Here is an 18,193-nt window from a genome sequence, read left to right as displayed (position 1 = left end):
CCTGCTGTACTTTCTCCTTCGCCCGGAAGCCTGCGTGGGCGGGAGGAGCGAAGCTATTTCTACTCTGGCTCAGCTTCCCGACCACCCTCCTCCTCCCCTCTCCATCGGTGGGTTAAATGCCCTCTCCTTTCTGCTTTCCTCTGTCCCACCGTGGTCTTCTTCTCACGGGACAGTTCAAAACACAGAAGAAATGCAATCTGGTTTAAAAACAGATAGAAAAGTGAATGTATTATTATTATTATTATTCTACCCCAGCCACTCTGGGCAGCTTCCAATACAGTACATATAAAAACACCATTAAACATTTAAAATCTCCTGGTACAGGCCTGCCTTCAGATGTCTTCTAAAAGTTGTGTAGTTATTTACCTCATTGACGTCTGATGGGAGGGTAGTCATCCAGCTGAGAGCAATGGAACCAGAATAGAAAAATGATGGCAGAGATCAAGGCTGTTATTTTGGTCAAAGGATTAGAGCAGCACCGAATTCTTTGGCAGTTTGACATTGGAGACCTTTGAACATTTTTCTGTGAACCACCCTGCAGGTATAGGGCAGTATATAAATTCTAATAATAATAATAATACATCTTTTGTCTCAGCCCATTGCAATCACTGCAGGTTGTATGTGAAGGAAGATTCATGACAAGTTAAGACTTCCAGCCACACAACAACCTTGCGAGGCGGGTTTGGTGCAGGCAGTGCTTTTCTTTCCTAAAAAAATGTTTAGGGATACTTTCATTTTCCTATTCATATTGAAATACTGCCCCTCAATGAGGCAAACTTAGATTCGCAAAATGTTTAGGGGTATGCGTACCCCCCCAAAAAAGCACTGGGAGCAAGATCCATCCAAGAGTTTGCTCTCTGTACCAGAGCAAGGATTTGGCTGCAGATGTACCACCTGACATTATTTTATTTATTAAAATTTATTTATATACCGTCTTTAATCCAAGGATCACTTCGTTGGTCTCTGGACTATTTTAAAAAAAAATTATTTCGATCACAGGTTGGTTATTGTTATTATTATTGTTCCCTGCGCATCTGGGGTATAAACACAAAATTACACAGCATAAACAGAATAGTACATATAATAATAACAAACCAAACAATGGCACCCTCCCGTCATGGTTTAAAAGGCTTCTTAGCAGCTTATTAGCCAAAGTTGCAAATGCACAAGACTTATTGAATCAGAGCCACGACGCCTACTAGGGGCCAGCTACAATTCCCGACAACCTTTGCGGCTCTCCTATAAAATGGCTTGCAGATTGCCAACCTCTGATGCAAAGGGGGAGAAACACTATATTTTTATTTTATTTTATTTAGAAAAGCAAAACCTCAAATGCAGAGACAGCTTTCCAGTCTGGAAGCGAAGGATTGGGATGCATGAAGGCATAAATCCAGTTTTGGATTTGCACCCCGTTGCCTGCGCCCAGGGAAAGGGTGGCAACCGGAGAGCCCGCTCGTCCTAGAAGGGAGCATCTCTCTTCTCGCAGTGCTTTTCTCCGTCCCGGAAACGGGCTCTTTTGAATGCACTGTTTCCCCGGGAGCGGGAGCAACCTGGGCTGGGCGATCCGGTTTGGGGTTTTTTGGAGAGGGAGGAGGATCTTGGGTAAGTTGCAAGGGCGCGCTTTGCACGCGCGCAGAGGCTGGGAAATCTCTGCCTGGAAGGGGAGGGTGGAGGGAGGGGGAGGCAGCTTGCCCTGGGTTCTAAATGCAAACACAGGCTTCTGTGTTGCTTTTTGCAACATGATGGGCACGGCATTGGTTTTTGCGGAGCAGAGAGAAAGAGATTTCTGCATGATGTGGTTCTGCATTATGATTGCAGATGCTGAAGCTGCCTGATCCGGAGTCAGTCCGGAGATGTTTGCAATCCAAGGTCATAGAATCGTAGGGACACCGAGTGTTATCTAGTCCAACCCCCTCCAATACAGGAATCTTTTTCCCAGCATGGGGCTCAAACCCACGGCCCTGAGAGTAAAAGTCTCATGCTCATCGCTAATCCAGGGTCAGTGCCCGTGCAGGCCAGGGTCATAGAATCACAGCATCATAGAGTTGGAAGGGACCCCGGGGTCATCTAGTCCAACCCCCTGCAATGGAGCAATCTTTGTGCCCAGCGTGGGGCTCGAAACCGCCACCCTGAGATGAAGAGGGAGGCCGTCGGTCTTTCTAGCTGAGTGCTGTGCGCACTTTGCGTATTCAGATTTAGTATACTGTTGATTTCAAATGTTCAAACCTCGCAAGGGCTGTCCCGTGGGAGATGGAACAAGATGGTTTTCTCCTGCTCTGGATTGTAGGACTCGAACCCATGGCTTCAAGTCACAAGAAAGGTGATTCTGACTAAACATCAGGAAGAACTTCCTGATAGTAAGAGCCGTTTGACTATGGAACGGACTCCCTTGTGAAGTTGTGGACTCTCCTTCCTTCGAGGTATTTCAGCAGAGGTTGGATGGACATTTGTCAGGGATGTTTTAGTTGAGATTCCTGCATCGCAGGGGGTTGGACTAGATAACCCTCGGGTTCCCAACCCTATTATTCTGTGATTCTCACAGTGGCCACCCCAATGCCCCAATGGGAATTCTGCTAGCAGAACCTTAGTACCACTGCATGATCCCCACTTGTGATTCTCAGTAACTGGGATTCAGTCCACACTGGGATTATTTCATGTTATTTTAACATTTATACCCAGCTTTTCTTTTTGTATGATTTCAAAGCGCCTTACAGAATTACAAGGAATGCATTAGGAAAGACATATGCAATAATGAAAGTAACGATCCAAAGATTACTGACAAAATAAAATAATAATGATAATAATTTATTATTTAACGGCCTCAGTCCAGTATACCTGAAGGAGCGTCTCCACCCCCATCGTTCTGCCCGGACACTGAGGCCCAGCTCTGAGGGCCTTCTGGCGGTTCCCTCGCTGTGAGAAGCCAAATTACAGGAAACCAGGCAGAGGGCCTTCTCGGTAGTGGCGCCTGCCCTGTGGAACGTCCTCGCACCAGATGTCAAAGAGAAAAACAACTACCAGACTTTTCGGAGACATCTGAAGGCAGCCATGTTTAGGGAAGCTTTTAATGTTTGATAGATGGGCTGGGCGATGGGCTCCCTGTTCAGGGAGGCTTTTAATGTTTAATAGATTACTGTGTTCTATTTTTCTGTTGGAAGCCGCTCAGAGTGGCTGGGGAGACCCAGCCAGATGGGTGGGGTATACATAATAAAGTATTTAAATTATTATTCCCCATTGTAACACAGTTCTTTCGTTGTGTGTTTCAGCTGGACGTTCGCTGCTCCCTAAGCCACTTCGGACTCTTGATTTGACGTTGAGCGTCAGATGGATGGTTAACGGAGGATCTTAATAGGCCTTGCCAGGCTAGACCACCAAGGGAGGAAGCCCTGGAGTTGAACCTCTGCCACCCACGGCCAGCGTCTGGGAGCTCCAGGAGAGAAGGGAAGAGAGGAGATGGATAATCGTCGAAGGAAGAACGAGCCAGGTGTCCTGGTCCAGGCTGCACTCAAGCAGTGGCCGCCTGCCAGCATGAAAACGGAAGACCAAGACCTTGGCGGTCCTACAATGAGGGAGGAATTCGTTGAAGGAGGGAGAGACCTTTGTGCTTTCCAGACTGGGAGGATGGGGGACATTGTATCCAGGGTACCAGGAGAGAAGGTGAAGCAGGAGCCGGGCGCAGGGCTGCTTCAGCACTGGGAATCCCAGTGGCAGGAGTTCCTGAAAATGGTTGAGTCCCACCACATGCACTGGGCGATCCCACCGCTGCCAGAAGAGTCTACCCCTTGGGAGGACGCCAAGGGCTTCCTGGCCTCCTTCGAGCAAGTGGCCAAAGCCTGTTGGTGGCCCCAGGAGGAGTGGGCGGCCCGGCTCCTGCCGGCACTCAGTGGAGAAGCGGAGCAGGCCTTCAGGGGCTTGGAAGCTGGGGACAGAGAGGATTATGGGAAAGTGAAGGCGGCCATCTTGCGCCGGGACGCCCTGGCCCGGGAGCGGTGGTGCCACCGCTTCCGGCATTTCTGCTACCAGGAGGCCGAGGGGCCGAGGGGGGCCTACAGCCGGCTGCGAGACGTTTGCCACCAGTGGCTCAAAGTGAAGAGGCACAGCAAGGAGCAGATCCTGGAGCTGCTTATCCTGGAGCAGTTCCTAGCCGTCTTGCCGCCCGAGGTCCAGGGATGGGTGAGGGAGGTTGGGCCCGAAACGTGCTCCCAGGCGGTGGCTCTGGCGGAGGAGTTCTTGCTGAGGCAGCGAGAGGCCGAGAGGCCCCAGAAACAGGTGAAGCTGCTATTTCAGAGAGCTTGGGGGGGGGGCAGAGCGACAAAATGTAGGGTGAGGAAGGGGGACTGCCGCAAGGCATCTTGGGACCAGTCCTGCCTGTATCTCGACGGTGTCCGCATAGCAACGTAGCGTGGTATTCAACAATGGTATACAGTCGTACCTCGGTTTACAAACCGCTCGGGTTGCGAACAGTTCGGGTTACGAACTCCGCAACCCCGGAAGTGTTTTCGGCGTGCGCGTCCCGCGCATGCGCAGAAACGTGAAAATCGCGCTTTGCGCATGCGCAGAAGCAGCACGCGAGCTTTGCGCATGCGCAGAAGCGGCGCTCGGTTTGCGACCTTTTCGGGTTACGAACTGCGACCTGGAACGGATCGCGTTCGTAACCCGAGGTACTACTGTACTCAGAAAGCTCCGTGGGTTAGAGTGTGGCGCTGATAACATCAAGGTTGCAAGTTTGATCCCTGTGTATAGGACAGCTGCATTTTCCTGCATTGCAGGGGGTTGGACTAGGTCAGGGGTCAGCAAACTTTTTCAGCAGGGGGCCGGTCCACTGTCCCTCAGACCTTGTGGGGGGCCGGACTATATTTTTTTTAGGAGGGGGGAATGAACAAATTCCTATGCCCCACAAATAACCCAGAGATGCATTTTAAGTAAAAAAGGACACATTCTACTCATGTAAAAACACCAGGCAGGCCCCACAAATAACCCAGAGATGCATTTTGAATAAAAGACACATTCTACTCAGTAAAAACATGCTGATTCCTAGACCGTCTGCGGGCCAGATTTAAAAGGCGATTGGGCCGCATCTGGCCCCCGGGCCTTAGTTTGGGGGACCCCTGGACTAGGTCATGCGTAGGCAAACTAAGGCCCAGGGGCCGGATCTGGCCCAATCACCTTCTAAATCCGGCCCTCAGGCAGTCCAGGAATCAGTGTTTTTTTTAAATAATAATAAAAAATATATTATTATTATTATTACTATTATTATTATTATTATCTATACCCCGCCCATCTGGCCGTGTCTCCCCCGCCACTCTGGGCGACTTCCAACACACATTAAAATACATTAAAATATCACAGATTAAAAACTTCCCTAAACAGGGCTGCCTTTAGGTATTTTCTAAATGTCAGGTACTTGTTTATCTCTCTGAACTCAGATGGGAGGGCGTTCCACAGGGCGGGTGCCACTACTGAGAAGGCCCTCTGCCTGGTTCCCTGTAGCTTTGCTTCTCGCAGTGAGGGAACCGCCAGAAGGCCCTTGGCACTGGACCTCAGTGTCCGGGCAGAACGATGGGGGTGGAGACACTCCTTCAGGTATACAGGACCGAGGCCGTTTAGGGCCTTTAAAGGTCAGCACCAACACTTTGAATTCTGCTCGGAAACGTGTTGTTGTTGTTTAGTCCCTGAGTGCTCACTGGAAGGACAGATCCTGAAGCTGAGGCTCCAATACTTTGGCCACCTCATGAGAAGAGAAGACTCCCTGGAAAAGAACCTGATGTTGGGAAAGATGGAGGCCACAAGGAGAAGGGGACGACAGAGGACGAGATGGTTGGGCAGTGTTCTCGAAGCTACGAACATGAGTTTGACCAAACTGCGGGAGGCAGTGGAAGACAGGAGTGCCTGGCGTGCTCTGGTCCATGGGGTCACGGAACGTCAGACACGACTAAACGACTAAACAACAACAACAACAATAGTTAGATGAATATTGGGTAACAGTTGAGGGTGGTAGGAGTTTGGTGGAGCTTCTGTCTTAGCAGATGCCTTGCTCTCCTCTTCTTCTCCTGCTGCAGCCAGATGCAATAGCTGCTGCAGCTCCCTGGATCCCTTTCCTTTGCCTGCTTGACCTGATAGGGCAGAAATCGAACCTGGGACCTTCCGCAGTCCCCCACCCAGCAAAAGTGGCAGTGCAGAGGCTGTTGTGCAAGGAATCTCTGCTGTCGTTCCAGGTGCAGGCAGCCTTTGAGGAGGACGGCTACAGTTTCTCTGAACCGGCGCAGGTTCTGACCAACACGGGGCAGAGGCAAAAGGAGAGGGGCGCGAAGGAGGAGGCCAGCTCTGGAGATTTGAGCTCACGAGGTAAGGAGGATACCAAATCTCAGGTTTGCAGCCAAAAAGATGTGGCACAAAAGGAAAAGGCACTGGGGAGGGGGGAGGAGGAGAGGGGGGAAAGCACACCTCAGTTACAGAATTCTTGTCATCAGCAGCTGGAAAGGAAAGTTTTCAAGGAGAGGAGGAGACAAACCTTTCTCTCCTTCCAGCAGAAAGACGTTGCCTTTCCTTCTGTCTCCCACGCCTATAGGCCACAAAATGAGAGTTACATTTTTTCTCCCTAGTTCACCCTGTTGTTGTGTTTGGTTGTCAATTCTTTTCAACAATCACTGTGATTTATCTTTGATTTAAATTTGTATGCTGCTTTCCCATTTAAAACAAAAACAGAAAAACACTCAAAATGTCTTGCCAAAGAACAACAAAAATGTGAATCAATACACAATTAACACTAAGAATCGAATACGGGTAAATTGTTTCAAAACATAGCAATCCAACAGAGAACTCGCTTTTTTCTCTATTTTTAATTAATTTCATTTAGCAAAACTTATATTCCACTTAATTGTAATGAAACCTCTTAAGCGGCTTACAAGGAACAAATAAAATCAGTTACGAACAAGCAATTAAAATCCGTGATAAACTAAAATGAGAGCAAAAACACACCAACATCTGCATTTTTGGTTAGACTTCCCTAAGAATTTTTTTTTAAAAAAAAGCAGGGACCAAAATGAATACAGTGAATGCACCTGGCTGGTGTCAATAGGCAGGGAGTTTCAAAGTGTAAGTGCTGAAAATGTTACAACATTTAAAGTCATCGGAAAACAAAAGATGGATTAAAATGTATCTGTTAATGAAAAATATAAAAATCTTCCAGTACAATCGCCCCTCTGTGACTGCACCAAATAGAACAGAAACTAACCATGTGTGTAAAACGTTTAATAGAGGCTTTTAAAAAAATAAAATTGCTCGTAGTTCCTAGCAGCTTTATCCTATATTATAAAAGTAACTAAACCTGTACTCTAAAAGGCACTGCAAAATTATAGAGGTTAAAAATTAAAGTGCAAACATTTCATAGCAGCTTGATCATAGAAAGTGGTAAAAATAATAATCACTTGATGCCTACAACTGGCCTCAATATTTACACCTGATTAGTTACACCTGAATCTGTTCCCCGTGGGTCGAGCGAGATCTCTCTTGATCAAACCCTGCTGCGGCAGCAGCCTCAAGGATCAGAACACAGATCTGGCGAAAGCTTCGGTTCGGAGCTCGTGAAGTACGAAGCGGTTGAAATCCAGGAGACGGCCTACCCATGCGAGGACGGGGCGCCCCTCGGTTGCAAGGAGGGTCTCCGGAGACACAGCCCGCACTTCCGCGGGAAGCCGTACCAGTGCGCTTATTGTGGAAAGTCCTTCAGCCGCCGGTCGCACCTGGTGACGCACGAGAGGACCCACACGGGAGAGAAGCCCTACGCCTGCTCCTTCTGCGGCAAGAGCTTCATCCAGAGCTCCCACCTCATCCTCCACGAGAGGACCCACACCGGGGAGAAGCCCTACCGGTGTTGCGCCTGCGGGAAGAGCTTCAGCAGCACCTCCAACCTCCTGGCCCACGGCAGGACCCACATGGGCGAGAAGCCCTACAAGTGTGCCGTCTGCGAGAAGGGCTTCATCAGCAAGTCGCACCTGGTCCGCCACCGGAGGAACCACGCCGGGGGCAGGCCGCCCACAGAACAATCCTGTTCCGGGAAAGCCTTCTGCGTGACCTAGTTCCTTACGAGAGACCACTCTGGAGTAAAGCCATACCAGAAAGCCCACCTTATTTTACAAAGAAGGTGTGGGGCAGGCTAGAGAGAGAGAGAGAGAGACCCATGACATTTTAATTTTTGTTCAGATTTGGCTGCATCGGAAGGTGTTCCAGGTCTGGAAGAAATTGTAGCCCGGGAGCGGCAAAACCTGTGGCTCTCCAACTCCTCTTATGTTTCCTCATTAGAATAATTATTTTATTACTTCTATGCCGGCCATCTCACTGGGTTGCCCCAGCCACTCTGAGCAGCTTCTGGGGAATTATAAAAACACAATAAAACATCAAATGTTAAAAAGTTCCCAATACTGGCTGCTTTCAGATGTCTACGTAAGGTCATGTAATATTGTTTATCTCCTTGACATCTGGTGGAAGGGCGTTCCACAGGGCAGGTGCCACGACTGAGAAGGCCCTGTGCCTGGTTCCCTGTAACCACACTTCTTGCAGGGAGGGAACTGCCAAAAGGCCCTCGGAGCTGGACCTCAGTGTCCAGGCTGGATGATGGAAGTGGAGACAGGATCGCAAGAAATATTAACTGTAGTATGCTATTTCTTTAAAGAAATGGTATACTACAATTTATATTTGTTTGCGATCCTGTCTCCTGGCATTGATTATTGGTGAACAGGGGGGAGCAGGTGGCGCTGTGGTCTAAACCACCGAACCTCTTGGGTTTGCCGATCGGAAGGTTGGTGGTTCGAACCCGTGCAATGGGGTGAGCTCCCATTGCTTTTTTCCAGCTCCTCCCAACCTAGAGGTTCAAAAGCACACCAGCACAAATAGATAAATAGGTACCGCTGCGGCGGGAAGGTAAATGACATTTCCATGCACTCTGGCACTTGTCAGAGTGTCCCATTGTGCCAGAAGCAGTTTAGACATGCTGGCCACATGACCTGGAAAAGCCATCAGCGGACAAATGCTGGCTCCCTCGGCCTGAAAGCGAGATGAATGCTGCAACCCCATTGTCTAATTTGACTGGCCTTGAACTGTCCAGGGGTCCTTTACCTTTTACCTTTATTGGTGAACCTACCAGTGAGAAATGCCTGTCCTTCTGGGCGCTGGACTTGAGGGGAGAACTTGAGGAAATGCATAGATCCTGGATCATTACTTGACGTGAAAATAATTGTTGGATCAATCTGTTCAAAAAGTGTGTGTGTTTGTAGGGACTGAGGCAACGATCCTTTGGCTCATTCCTTTGATGAAATAATTTCAAACCATTGCTTTACTTCTGTTGCACAGCATCCAACCATGTATTGCTAGGTTTTTCCTGCCTTATATGTTAGCGACATTCGCACTCTGCACTAGCCGGGACTCTGTAGGCATAATAATAGTAATAGTAATAATAATACTACTACTAATAATAATAATAATACCCCACCAATTGGCTTGGTTTCCCAGCCACTCTGGGCGGCTCGCAGCACGTAAAAAAATGGTAACACATTAGACGTTAAAAATTTCCCAATACAGGGTTGCCTTCAGATGTCTTCGAAAGTCAGATAGTTGTACAGTATGTAGCCGTTGTCTGTCTGTAAGGAAGTTCCCTTTAATAATAAACACAATGGAGTATGAGTCCAAAGTGGAATTTATTTAACAATTGCTACACTAATTAAATAGATTTGAAATATGTATCCAAGGAAATAGAAACACCATTAAAAGTTTTAAGAGGAATTTCACTGTGAGCTGTGTCAATTTATGACTGTATGGAGCTGCATGATCTTTCGCTTTCTGTGACTTATGGCTCCTGTGTGGGTGGAGTGATTGGCTTATTTTGTTCCTATTCTTATTTATACTTATTTATACTCTTTGGAGTAGGAAATCTGTATGCCCTGTATATAACCACTACCTTTGCAGAAGGACCGTGTGGAGGACTGAAGAACATTAGGAACAGGACTGGGGAAAATAAAAGCTGTGGGTTATCTTCATGTCATCATACGAATCTAGGGTGAGGCCTTATATCCTGCCAGCGAATATTGTGCAAGCAAGTTGGGGTGAATTACCGGTATGCACTATAAAACTGACCAGAGTTGAGTCGGCTCCAGATGACTGACTCTGGAGTGAGAATTGGGAGTCTATATGCTTTTGCAACTTGCATTGCCGGCATTAGGGGTAGTCTGGGTGGCGCAGGGTGTGACGATCCCACCGCTACCACCAAAAATGTGACGATCCTGGTTCCGGTTTCCGCCGGCAGGAATGGCGGACCTGTTTTCCATCCCTCTGACCTTCGTAAGGAATTTGGCGGTTGCTAGGGGAGTAAATGGCAACCCCCTACCCTCTCCGGGGGTTACGGAGAGGGGCCGCTGGCCCGCGATGCCCCCAGACCCACTCCGACTGTTTATGGAGTGGGGGGAGCTTGGGCTGAAAAGCACTTACGAGGGCCAGGACTCCCGGACGCTAATCTGCATGGCGGGGATTTCCATGGTTAAAGAAGATAATTAGGTTTAAATCTATGGACATACTTCAGAAGGAGGGGAAGAAGCGCTGTTTACTGCTGAGAAATTTATGCTGCTGAGGGAGAGGAGTCAAAGGCTGTATTTCATCTGGAAGAAGGATTGATGGGGACGGAGCGATAAGGGAAGTGAGTTTTTTTTATATTTTCCTTCATATGAGTTACTTCGTACCTTCCCAGACGCGATGTCCTGGCTTGTTTGGAGTGAAAGAGAAGCAAAAGACTGTGTGAGTTGAACTTTATAAACTGTTGTTACTGAGCATATTTTTTAAAGATGTGGAGTTGCCGATGAGAAAAGCCCCCCCCCTAGTTGGACGGAAGGAGTGCCTGCACGCGTTCGGAGGATTTATGAGCTGTGACGCACTTTGAATTGGAGCAGCGACCTGAAGCTAAGTTCAGCTATAGGGCAAGGAGATCCATTAATTTACCAAGAGTTTATGGTTTGATGTTTGGGTCTTCTGCCTGGAAAAGCTGTAAATTTTACTAAGATCTGGTTACAGGTAGGTAGCCGTGTTGGTCTGGATCGAAGTAAAATAAAAAAATTCCTTCAGTAGCACCTTAAAGACCAACTAAGTTTTTATTTTGGTATGAGCTTTCGTGTGCATGCACACGAAAGCTCATACCAAAATAAAAACTTAGTTGGTCTTTAAGGTGCTACTGAAGGAATTTTTTTATTTTACTAAGATCGTTAATCTACATGGCTATGAGAGAAAACGAACGTGATTTGAGCTTTTTAAGATGGCGCTGCTTCGTGTTGACGCAACAGGGAGCTCCAGACTAAGAAGATTTATGGGGAGGCTGGACTGATTAACCCACACAGGAGAAAGAACATCTGTGAAACCTTGTTTGATATTTATCTCAGCAGCTGGGAAACAATCGGTTGAAAGTGGAAAACATCTATGTGACTGTAAGGGAAAGATCTGGATTATTATGAACTTGGAGGACGATTTGAACTTTAGAAAAAAGACGGCAGTGGACGGTTGCGAGGAATCCAAATGGGAACCCAAAAAAAAAAAAAATTCTAGATGATTTGGCATAACATTCGGTTTGATTGATATATATGTGTATAATTTGAAATAATGAATGTGATATAATTGGTTTTAATTGGAAAACTAATAAAAATATATTTAAAAAACAAAAATGTGACGATCCTCCCTTCTCTATTACTAACAGTGTGCTGAAGGAATTCAGTTATTGTTCAAACAACCCACTATTCCTTCTTTCTCCCAAATAAACTCCCTGTTTTTATATGGGTTTGCTAGTACATAGAGTACAGTTCCAGCTTTCCAAATAACGTGGCTCTGTATCCTTAAAAACTCCAGGCAAATTTTACAGGAACAGTCTTGTGCCCTCAGTAAGGTTTCCCTCTCAACTCAGGTTCACCTCAGCAGCGGTTGCCTTAGCACTTTAGCCACTGCAAGGCACTCTTTTCCCTCCACTTGCCTCCTCTGTGCGTGACTTTGAGATGCAAACTATCCACCTGCTCCTCAGGCTTAGTTTTATCTCCCCTCTTCAGTCACCACCCTTTTGAGTTTAGATACGTTGCTGGAATAAGGAGGAACATCCAATTTGACACAACATAGATGAAAGCTTTATTTAACTGGAGAACATGTATATTTCTTTATGGTTTCATTTGTTTAAACTCTTAGTTCATCATCTTCTTTTCATATAACACAGATTTCTTAATACAGCTCCTGCATCCCTCTCTGACACTCTACTCTCCAACTGCCAACTGCCAACTGCCATTTAGAATCCCCTCAAGCTCCGCCTCCCAAGGAACACCTGCCTAGAATGGGAGTGAGAGATTAACCCATGATGAACTGGAATCATCATCAGGCACTATTCCGCCACATAGACACGTGTCGTTTTCCTAGTGAGGCTTCGGTCCGCCCAAGGGTCAAAGGGGGACAGACGAGGCCTGCATTTCTAGAAAGGTCTCTGGAAAGAAGGAATTCTGGCGCTTCCTGATCTGCCAGCTCCTCTGGGGGGGGGGGGGAGCAGAAACAGCCCTTTGTCTCTCCCACCCAGAGAGGAATCTGGTGAGTATCTTTTCCAGGCAGTGGGGAGGCAAGAGTGCCATGGAGGATTGGTGGGAAATGCAGCAGAGAATATGCGCTTTGGGGAGGGAGGTCGCCCCACGTGGGGACCCTCCAACCTCAAAGGGTGGCCAGTGGGACAAGAAGAGGCAGGGAGGCAGCTGTTGATAGAGGGCAGCTGAGTAGGACAGAAAGGATCGCCCCCCCTTTCCCAGCCTTGGATTGAGGGCTCCCCGCAGATGAAATGTCTAAAATAAAATCCCAGCCAAGGCTATCTGGAAAATGTATTGTCTATATGAGTCCTAAGAAATGGAAGACCACAAAAACAAACAAAAACATTTGGAAGTATTTTATTGGACAGATTAGAAAAAGAGGAAGCACAGTTTCATTTTGCCACCTGGTTCTTTTTCATCACTTACACATTCTACCAACAAACTACAAGAACATGTATCAAAAGAAGTGACAGAAATATGGGCAACGTGAAAAGCAGACGGCTCTTAACCAAAACCATCTATTGCAGGCACCCCCAAACTTCGGCCCTCCAGATGTGTTGGACTACAATTCCCATCATCCCTGACCACTGGTCCTGTTAGCTAGGGATCATGAGAGTTGTAGGCCAAAGCATCTGGAGGGCCGCAGTTTGGGGATGCCTGATCTATTGTTTTCTCTCCATGATACCCTTGCACTCCCCCTTGGCACCCCGAATAAATAAAATAGACACTTTTTTTTTTTGAAAATTCAATGCAATGAACATTTTGATGGAAATTTAAGGGATGGGCCCTGACTGAAACTCCAACCGCAATCCAGGTTTCTAAGATCATTAGCCTGCATTGTGCTTGACCCGAAGCTTTCCCCACATTCCAGGCATTAAAATGCTTCCTAAATTTACTATTCTGTCACATTTAGTAAAGATGGTTCTCTGACGAGCTCATTCCGCACTCCAGACATTTAAACAGCATATCTCCTGGGTGAATTCTTTGATGGGAAGGAAGGTCTCCGCTTCAACGGAAGCTCTTTCCACACCCCAGACATTTAAGCATTTCTCTCCAGCGTGAATTCTTTTGTGCTTCTCAAGGTTTGTGCCCCTACCATAGCTGCCAAGTTATCCCTTTTTTAAAGGGATTTTCCCTTATGCTGAATAGGCTTCCTCGCGGGAAAAGGGAAAACTTGGCAGCTATGGCCCCTACTGAAGCTCTTGCCACACTTGGGGCATTTATACGGCATCCCCTCTCTGTGGATTCTCTGATGTGAAGTAAGGCTCGTGCTCACAGTAAAGGTCTTGCCGCACTCCAGGCATTTATAGGGTTTCTCCCCTGTGTGGATCCTCTCATGCTTAATAAGGTTTGTGCTCTGACTGAAGCTTTTCCCACACTCTGGGCATTTGTACGGCCTCTCCTTTGTGTGGATTTTTTGATGTGAAGTAAGGTTTTTTCTCCAGCTGAAGCTCTTTCCGCACTCCAGACATTCGTAGGGCTTCTCTCCCGTGTGGATTTTGTCATGTTTCGTAAGGGCCGTGCTCTGACTGAAACACATCCCACACTCCAGGCATTTAAATGGCTTTTCGCCCGTGTGTATTCTCTGATGGGAAATGAGGTCTGAGCTTTGACTGAAGCTCTTGCCGCACTCCAGGCATTTGAAAGGCTTCTTCCCCGTGTGGATTCTCCCGTGCTTGGTAAGGTTTGTGTTGTGACTGAAGGCCTTGCCACACTCCAAACACTGATAGGGCTTTTCCCCGGTGTGAATTATTTGATGGGAAATCAGGTTTGAGCTCTGACTAAAGTGCTTCCCACACTCCAGGCATTTAAACGGTTTCTCCCCTGTGTGAGTTCTTAGATGTTTAGTAAGGTTTGTGCTTCGACTGAAGCTCTTCCCACATTCCAGGCATTTATGATTTTTCTCTCTCCCATGAATTGTCTGGTGTGAAGCTTGGTGTTTGCTTTGACTAAAGTCCTTTCCAAACTCCTGACCTTTAACTTTTCTCTCTCCCATGTGGATTATCTGATGAGAGATGAGGTTTGCGCTGCGACTGAAGGGGTTTCTCCTCTGTGTGCGCTCTTTGGACAGAGATTTCACAGACGTCTACTTGGTGTCCACCCTGCCTCCACATTTCTTGATCCCCAAAGGTCTCTTCTTCCACTTCATTATTGACTGGTTCCAAGGACACCCCAACTCGCTCTCCATAATCCTCGCTGCCCCGCCCAGTTGCTGCAGAGGGGAAAGAGAGAATCTTGATTAGAGTTGGAAGGAACCTCCAAAGGTCATTCAGTCCAACCCTTTGCTCAATGCAGGAGCCACAATGCAGGACGCTACTACGCTATCCCTGATAGGGGACCATCCTCTGCTTTCAAGCCTATTATTACTATTATTATTATTATCTTATAACCCACCCATCTGTTGATGGTTTCAGTTACTTTCTGCCCCAAATCTTTCAATATAGGACAGGCACCCCCAAACTGCGGCCCTCCAGATGTTTTGGCCTACAACCAATGGCCTACAACCATGATCCCTAGCTAACAGGACCAGTGGTCAGGGATGATGGGAATTGTAGTCCAAAACATCTGGAGGGCCAAAGCTTGGGGATGCCTGATATAGGACAATGAAAAAACATATGTTTTAGAGAAGCATTATCCCTATTGCATCTCCAACAGTTAGATACCTTAGATGGCCCTTTTTAAAACAAAAAACAATAATAAAACTTGAAAGCCTCGTTATCTCCTTCACTTGGCAGAACAACTGCATTCTCCCCAATCGTGATTCCCAGGTATTCAGAAGCACACTGCCTCAGACACTGGAGACAGAACATAGCCATGATGACTAGCAGCCATTAGAGATGGCTAGTCCATAATTTGGCTTAGGGGCGTATGAAAACCCTTGCTGGCTTTCACAGAGCCCAACCAGATGGTGGCTCTGAAAAAGCCCACAAGCAGCTGTTCTTACCTAGAGAAGCTACGTTCTCCTCCATGACTTCCTTGCACAAGGCTCTGTGGCCTGGATCCAGCAACGCCCGCTCCTCCTCAGGGAAACACACAGCTGCTGCCTCAAAGATCACCAGACCCTAAAAGAAAGAAAGAAAAATCTCTCCTAGTATTTTCCTACAGGGCCGAAAAACTTACACACAGAGTCATCGTGCCAAATAATCCTCAAGGTTTGGTAATAAGAGTGGGACACCCTGGGCTGCAGGAAATACTAGGTCTTACTGCTGCCAGCACTTGGGCTGCAGCATGAGGTGGGAGGGGACGCGGGTGGCACTGTGGTCTAAACCACTGAGCCTCTTAGGCTTGATGATCCAGAAGGTCGGCAGTTCGAATCCCTGCAACAGAGTGAGCTCCCGTTGCTCTGTCCCAGTTCCTGCCAGCATAGCAGTTTGAAAGCACACCAGTGCAAGTAGATAAATAGGTACCGCTGCAGCGGGAAGGTAAACGGCGTTTCCATGCGCTCTGGCTTCCCCCAGTGTCCCATTGCGCCAGAAGCGGTTTAGTCCTGCTGTCCACATGACCCGGAAAGCTGTCTGTGGACAAACGCCGGCTCCCTCGGCCTGAAAGTGAGATGAATGCCACAACCCCATAGTCACCTTTGACTGGACTTAACCATCCAGGGGTCCTTTACCTTTTACCTTTTTTTTACCTTGTACCCGTTTGCTTTTGGAAGAAACCAACACTTTGCTTAAGGCCCAGTTACTTACCTGCTGCTGGAATCCACAGGAGAGATATGAGCACTGCCGGGCTCATGTTAAGGTTGTCCGCCTGTAACAAACCCTAAACAAACCCGGCAGGGAGAATCTGCAGGAACATCACTGGTTGTCCTCTGAGTTGTTGAGGTTCACCTGACAACAAGAAGAAATGGCGTCTTGAGTATCATCAGCCCGAGATTCAGCGGGTTCCTTCTTCCTCAGCCTTTGAACACCTGCTGAAAACCTTTATATGCTGCCAATCCTATGCAGGAAATTATGAAAATTTAATGGTTAGTTGTTTTGGCATCCATCTGTCTTGAGAAACAATGGAGCTCGCCTCTGGGGGTGAAGTCAAACAACTGCGTTAGCAGAACCAAAGCGACCTCCTTGGAGCACATGCCAGGGCAGTGTGTCTGGAGGTCCTGGGCTGCCCAGTTGGCAAGACACCCCCCTTGGCCTCGCTGATGGGGGTCCAAAGGAAAGCAGAGCAAGACGTTTGGTACTAGCTTGGCTGCAGGAGTTTCCGGAAGGAGGCGTACAAGGCAAGGTGCCATCTAACTGTCTTAGGGACTCCACTCCGGATTTGTGTAGGGTTTGCTCTTCTTCCCTTGCAATACCCCCAAATCCCTACATTTCTGGAGGAGAAGCTCCCTTTCGCCCCTCTACCTCAAATGGTCCGATAAGGCGCGCCCAGCTGTTCATCTCCCTTCTCCCCAACTTCACAAACTGGGCAGGATATTCAGAGCTCACGCCTATTCAGGTTCCTATTTGAACGCAGCCGGGGGGTGCGGGGCTCCTGCTTCCTTCCATTGGCAACCGGAAATCTCCCTCTCCCCCCTCTTTCTCCTCACCTACGTTCACTTATCCCTGTGGAGGGATGGGGTTGGTCACTTCTGGCGCCGCCCCCGTCCCTGTGGAATGGTCAGCCAATAGATATTCAGCGGGCGTCTTCTCCATTAACCTTTAAATGCCCGCAAAAACTTTGTTGTGTAGCGAAGCCTATGCAGGCAATTAAAAAGATTCTTCTGTAATACCGGTAGTTGGGCTCACTCCTCCGTTGTCTCCCGAGACAGGCCGGTGCCAATCAATCAATATAGTTGATCTCTGTGTTTTTTTAATGGATTTGCGAATGTATGATTGTTGAAAGTTAGTCCTTTTTTAAATGTTTTTTAAAATATACAGTAGATTTATTTAAAAACCAGCCTTTGATTTTTCCAGGCATAGCTCCCACCCATCTTTCCTGAGTTTCAAGCGCTTGTTTGGGGCAGGAGCTGCCCAACACTGCAATTAGCAGTTCCCTATCTTAGGGACCCAGGTGGTGCTGTGGGTTAAACCACTGAGCCTAGGGCTTGCTGATCAGAAGGTCAGCGGTTCGAATCCCTGTGACGGGGTGAGCTCGGTCCCAGCTCGGTCCCAGCTCCTGCCAACCTAGCAGTTCGAAAGCATGTCAAAATGCAAGTAGATAAATAGGAACCGCTGCAGCGGGAAGGTAAACGGCGTTTCCATGTGCTGCTCTGGTTCGCCAGAAGTGGCTTTGTCATGCTGGCCACATGACCTGGAAGCTATACGCCGGCTCCCTCGGCCAATAATGCGAGATGAGCGCGCAACCCCAGAGTCGGTCACGACTGGACCTAATGGTCAGGGGTCCCTTTACCTTTTTATCTGAAGAAAAGCGCTCTGCGTATGTTTTTTTGTTTGTCTGCCCAGACAGAAAGTGGTGAGCAGGAAAGCACTCTGCACATGCTCAAAGGCCGTCTGCCTATAGATCTTCTTCCATCCAGAAAGGGGGGGGGAATGATTCTGCCGCTTTTTTTTTAAAGCACTCTGCACATGCTGTGGGATACTGCGTGCAGCCCCAAGAAAGGGAGAAAAGTAGCAGTTCCCCATCTGGAGAAAGGCGTTCTGCATATACTTAAGAGATCCTTTATCCGT

General features: G+C 47.7%; 3 protein-coding genes across 3 annotated transcripts; 2 read left to right on the top strand and 1 right to left on the bottom strand.

Annotated features, from left to right (window-relative positions):
- Positions 1-1,342: 1,342 nt before the first annotated feature.
- On the top strand, positions 1,343-7,482 carry LOC118081320 (zinc finger protein with KRAB and SCAN domains 8-like). Its single transcript, XM_035107788.2, has 3 exons — positions 1,343-1,602; positions 3,267-4,269; positions 6,216-7,482. The coding sequence occupies exons 2-3, from the start codon at positions 3,454-3,456 to the stop codon at positions 6,600-6,602; spliced, it is 1,203 nt and encodes a 400-aa protein (XP_034963679.2). The 5' UTR covers positions 1,343-1,602; positions 3,267-3,453; the 3' UTR covers positions 6,603-7,482.
- LOC118080195 (zinc finger protein 391-like) lies at positions 7,056-11,127 on the top strand. The gene is made up of 2 exons (XM_035105124.2): positions 7,056-7,095; positions 7,468-11,127. The coding sequence occupies exons 1-2, from the start codon at positions 7,056-7,058 to the stop codon at positions 8,076-8,078; spliced, it is 651 nt and encodes a 216-aa protein (XP_034961015.2). The 3' UTR covers positions 8,079-11,127.
- Positions 11,128-11,993: 866 nt separating this feature from the next.
- On the bottom strand, positions 11,994-17,079 carry LOC118081360 (gastrula zinc finger protein XlCGF8.2DB-like). Its single transcript, XM_035107848.2, has 4 exons — positions 16,928-17,079; positions 16,274-16,414; positions 15,529-15,646; positions 11,994-14,796 (listed from the first exon to the last, which is right to left on the bottom strand). The coding sequence occupies exon 4, from the start codon at positions 14,578-14,580 to the stop codon at positions 13,705-13,707; it is 876 nt and encodes a 291-aa protein (XP_034963739.1). The 5' UTR covers positions 14,581-14,796; positions 15,529-15,646; positions 16,274-16,414; positions 16,928-17,079; the 3' UTR covers positions 11,994-13,704.
- Between the last annotated feature and the right edge of the window lie 1,114 nt (positions 17,080-18,193).

The sequence above is a fragment of the Zootoca vivipara genome, chromosome 2 (genome assembly GCF_963506605.1).
Source record: "Zootoca vivipara chromosome 2, rZooViv1.1, whole genome shotgun sequence".
NCBI classification, from domain to species: Eukaryota; Metazoa; Chordata; class Lepidosauria; order Squamata; family Lacertidae; genus Zootoca; species Zootoca vivipara.
This window is presented reverse-complemented; position numbering and strand designations above follow the sequence as displayed.

Coding starts and splice junctions, on each gene's coding strand:
- LOC118081320 (XM_035107788.2), top strand. CDS start 3,454: ATGGATAATCGTCGAAGGAAGAACGAGCCAGGTGTCCTGGTCCAGGCT. Junction 4,270..6,215: donor CCGAGAGGCCCCAGAAACAG/GTGAAGCTGCTA, acceptor CTGTCGTTCCAG/GTGCAGGCAGCCTTTGAGGA.
- LOC118081360 (XM_035107848.2), bottom strand. CDS start 14,580: ATGGGAGAGAGAAAAGTTAAAGGTCAGGAGTTTGGAAAGGACTTTAGT.
- LOC118080195 (XM_035105124.2), top strand. CDS start 7,056: ATGCACCTGGCTGGTGTCAATAGGCAGGGAGTTTCAAAGT. Junction 7,096..7,467: donor TAGGCAGGGAGTTTCAAAGT/GTAAGTGCTGAA, acceptor ACACCTGATTAG/TTACACCTGAATCTGTTCCC.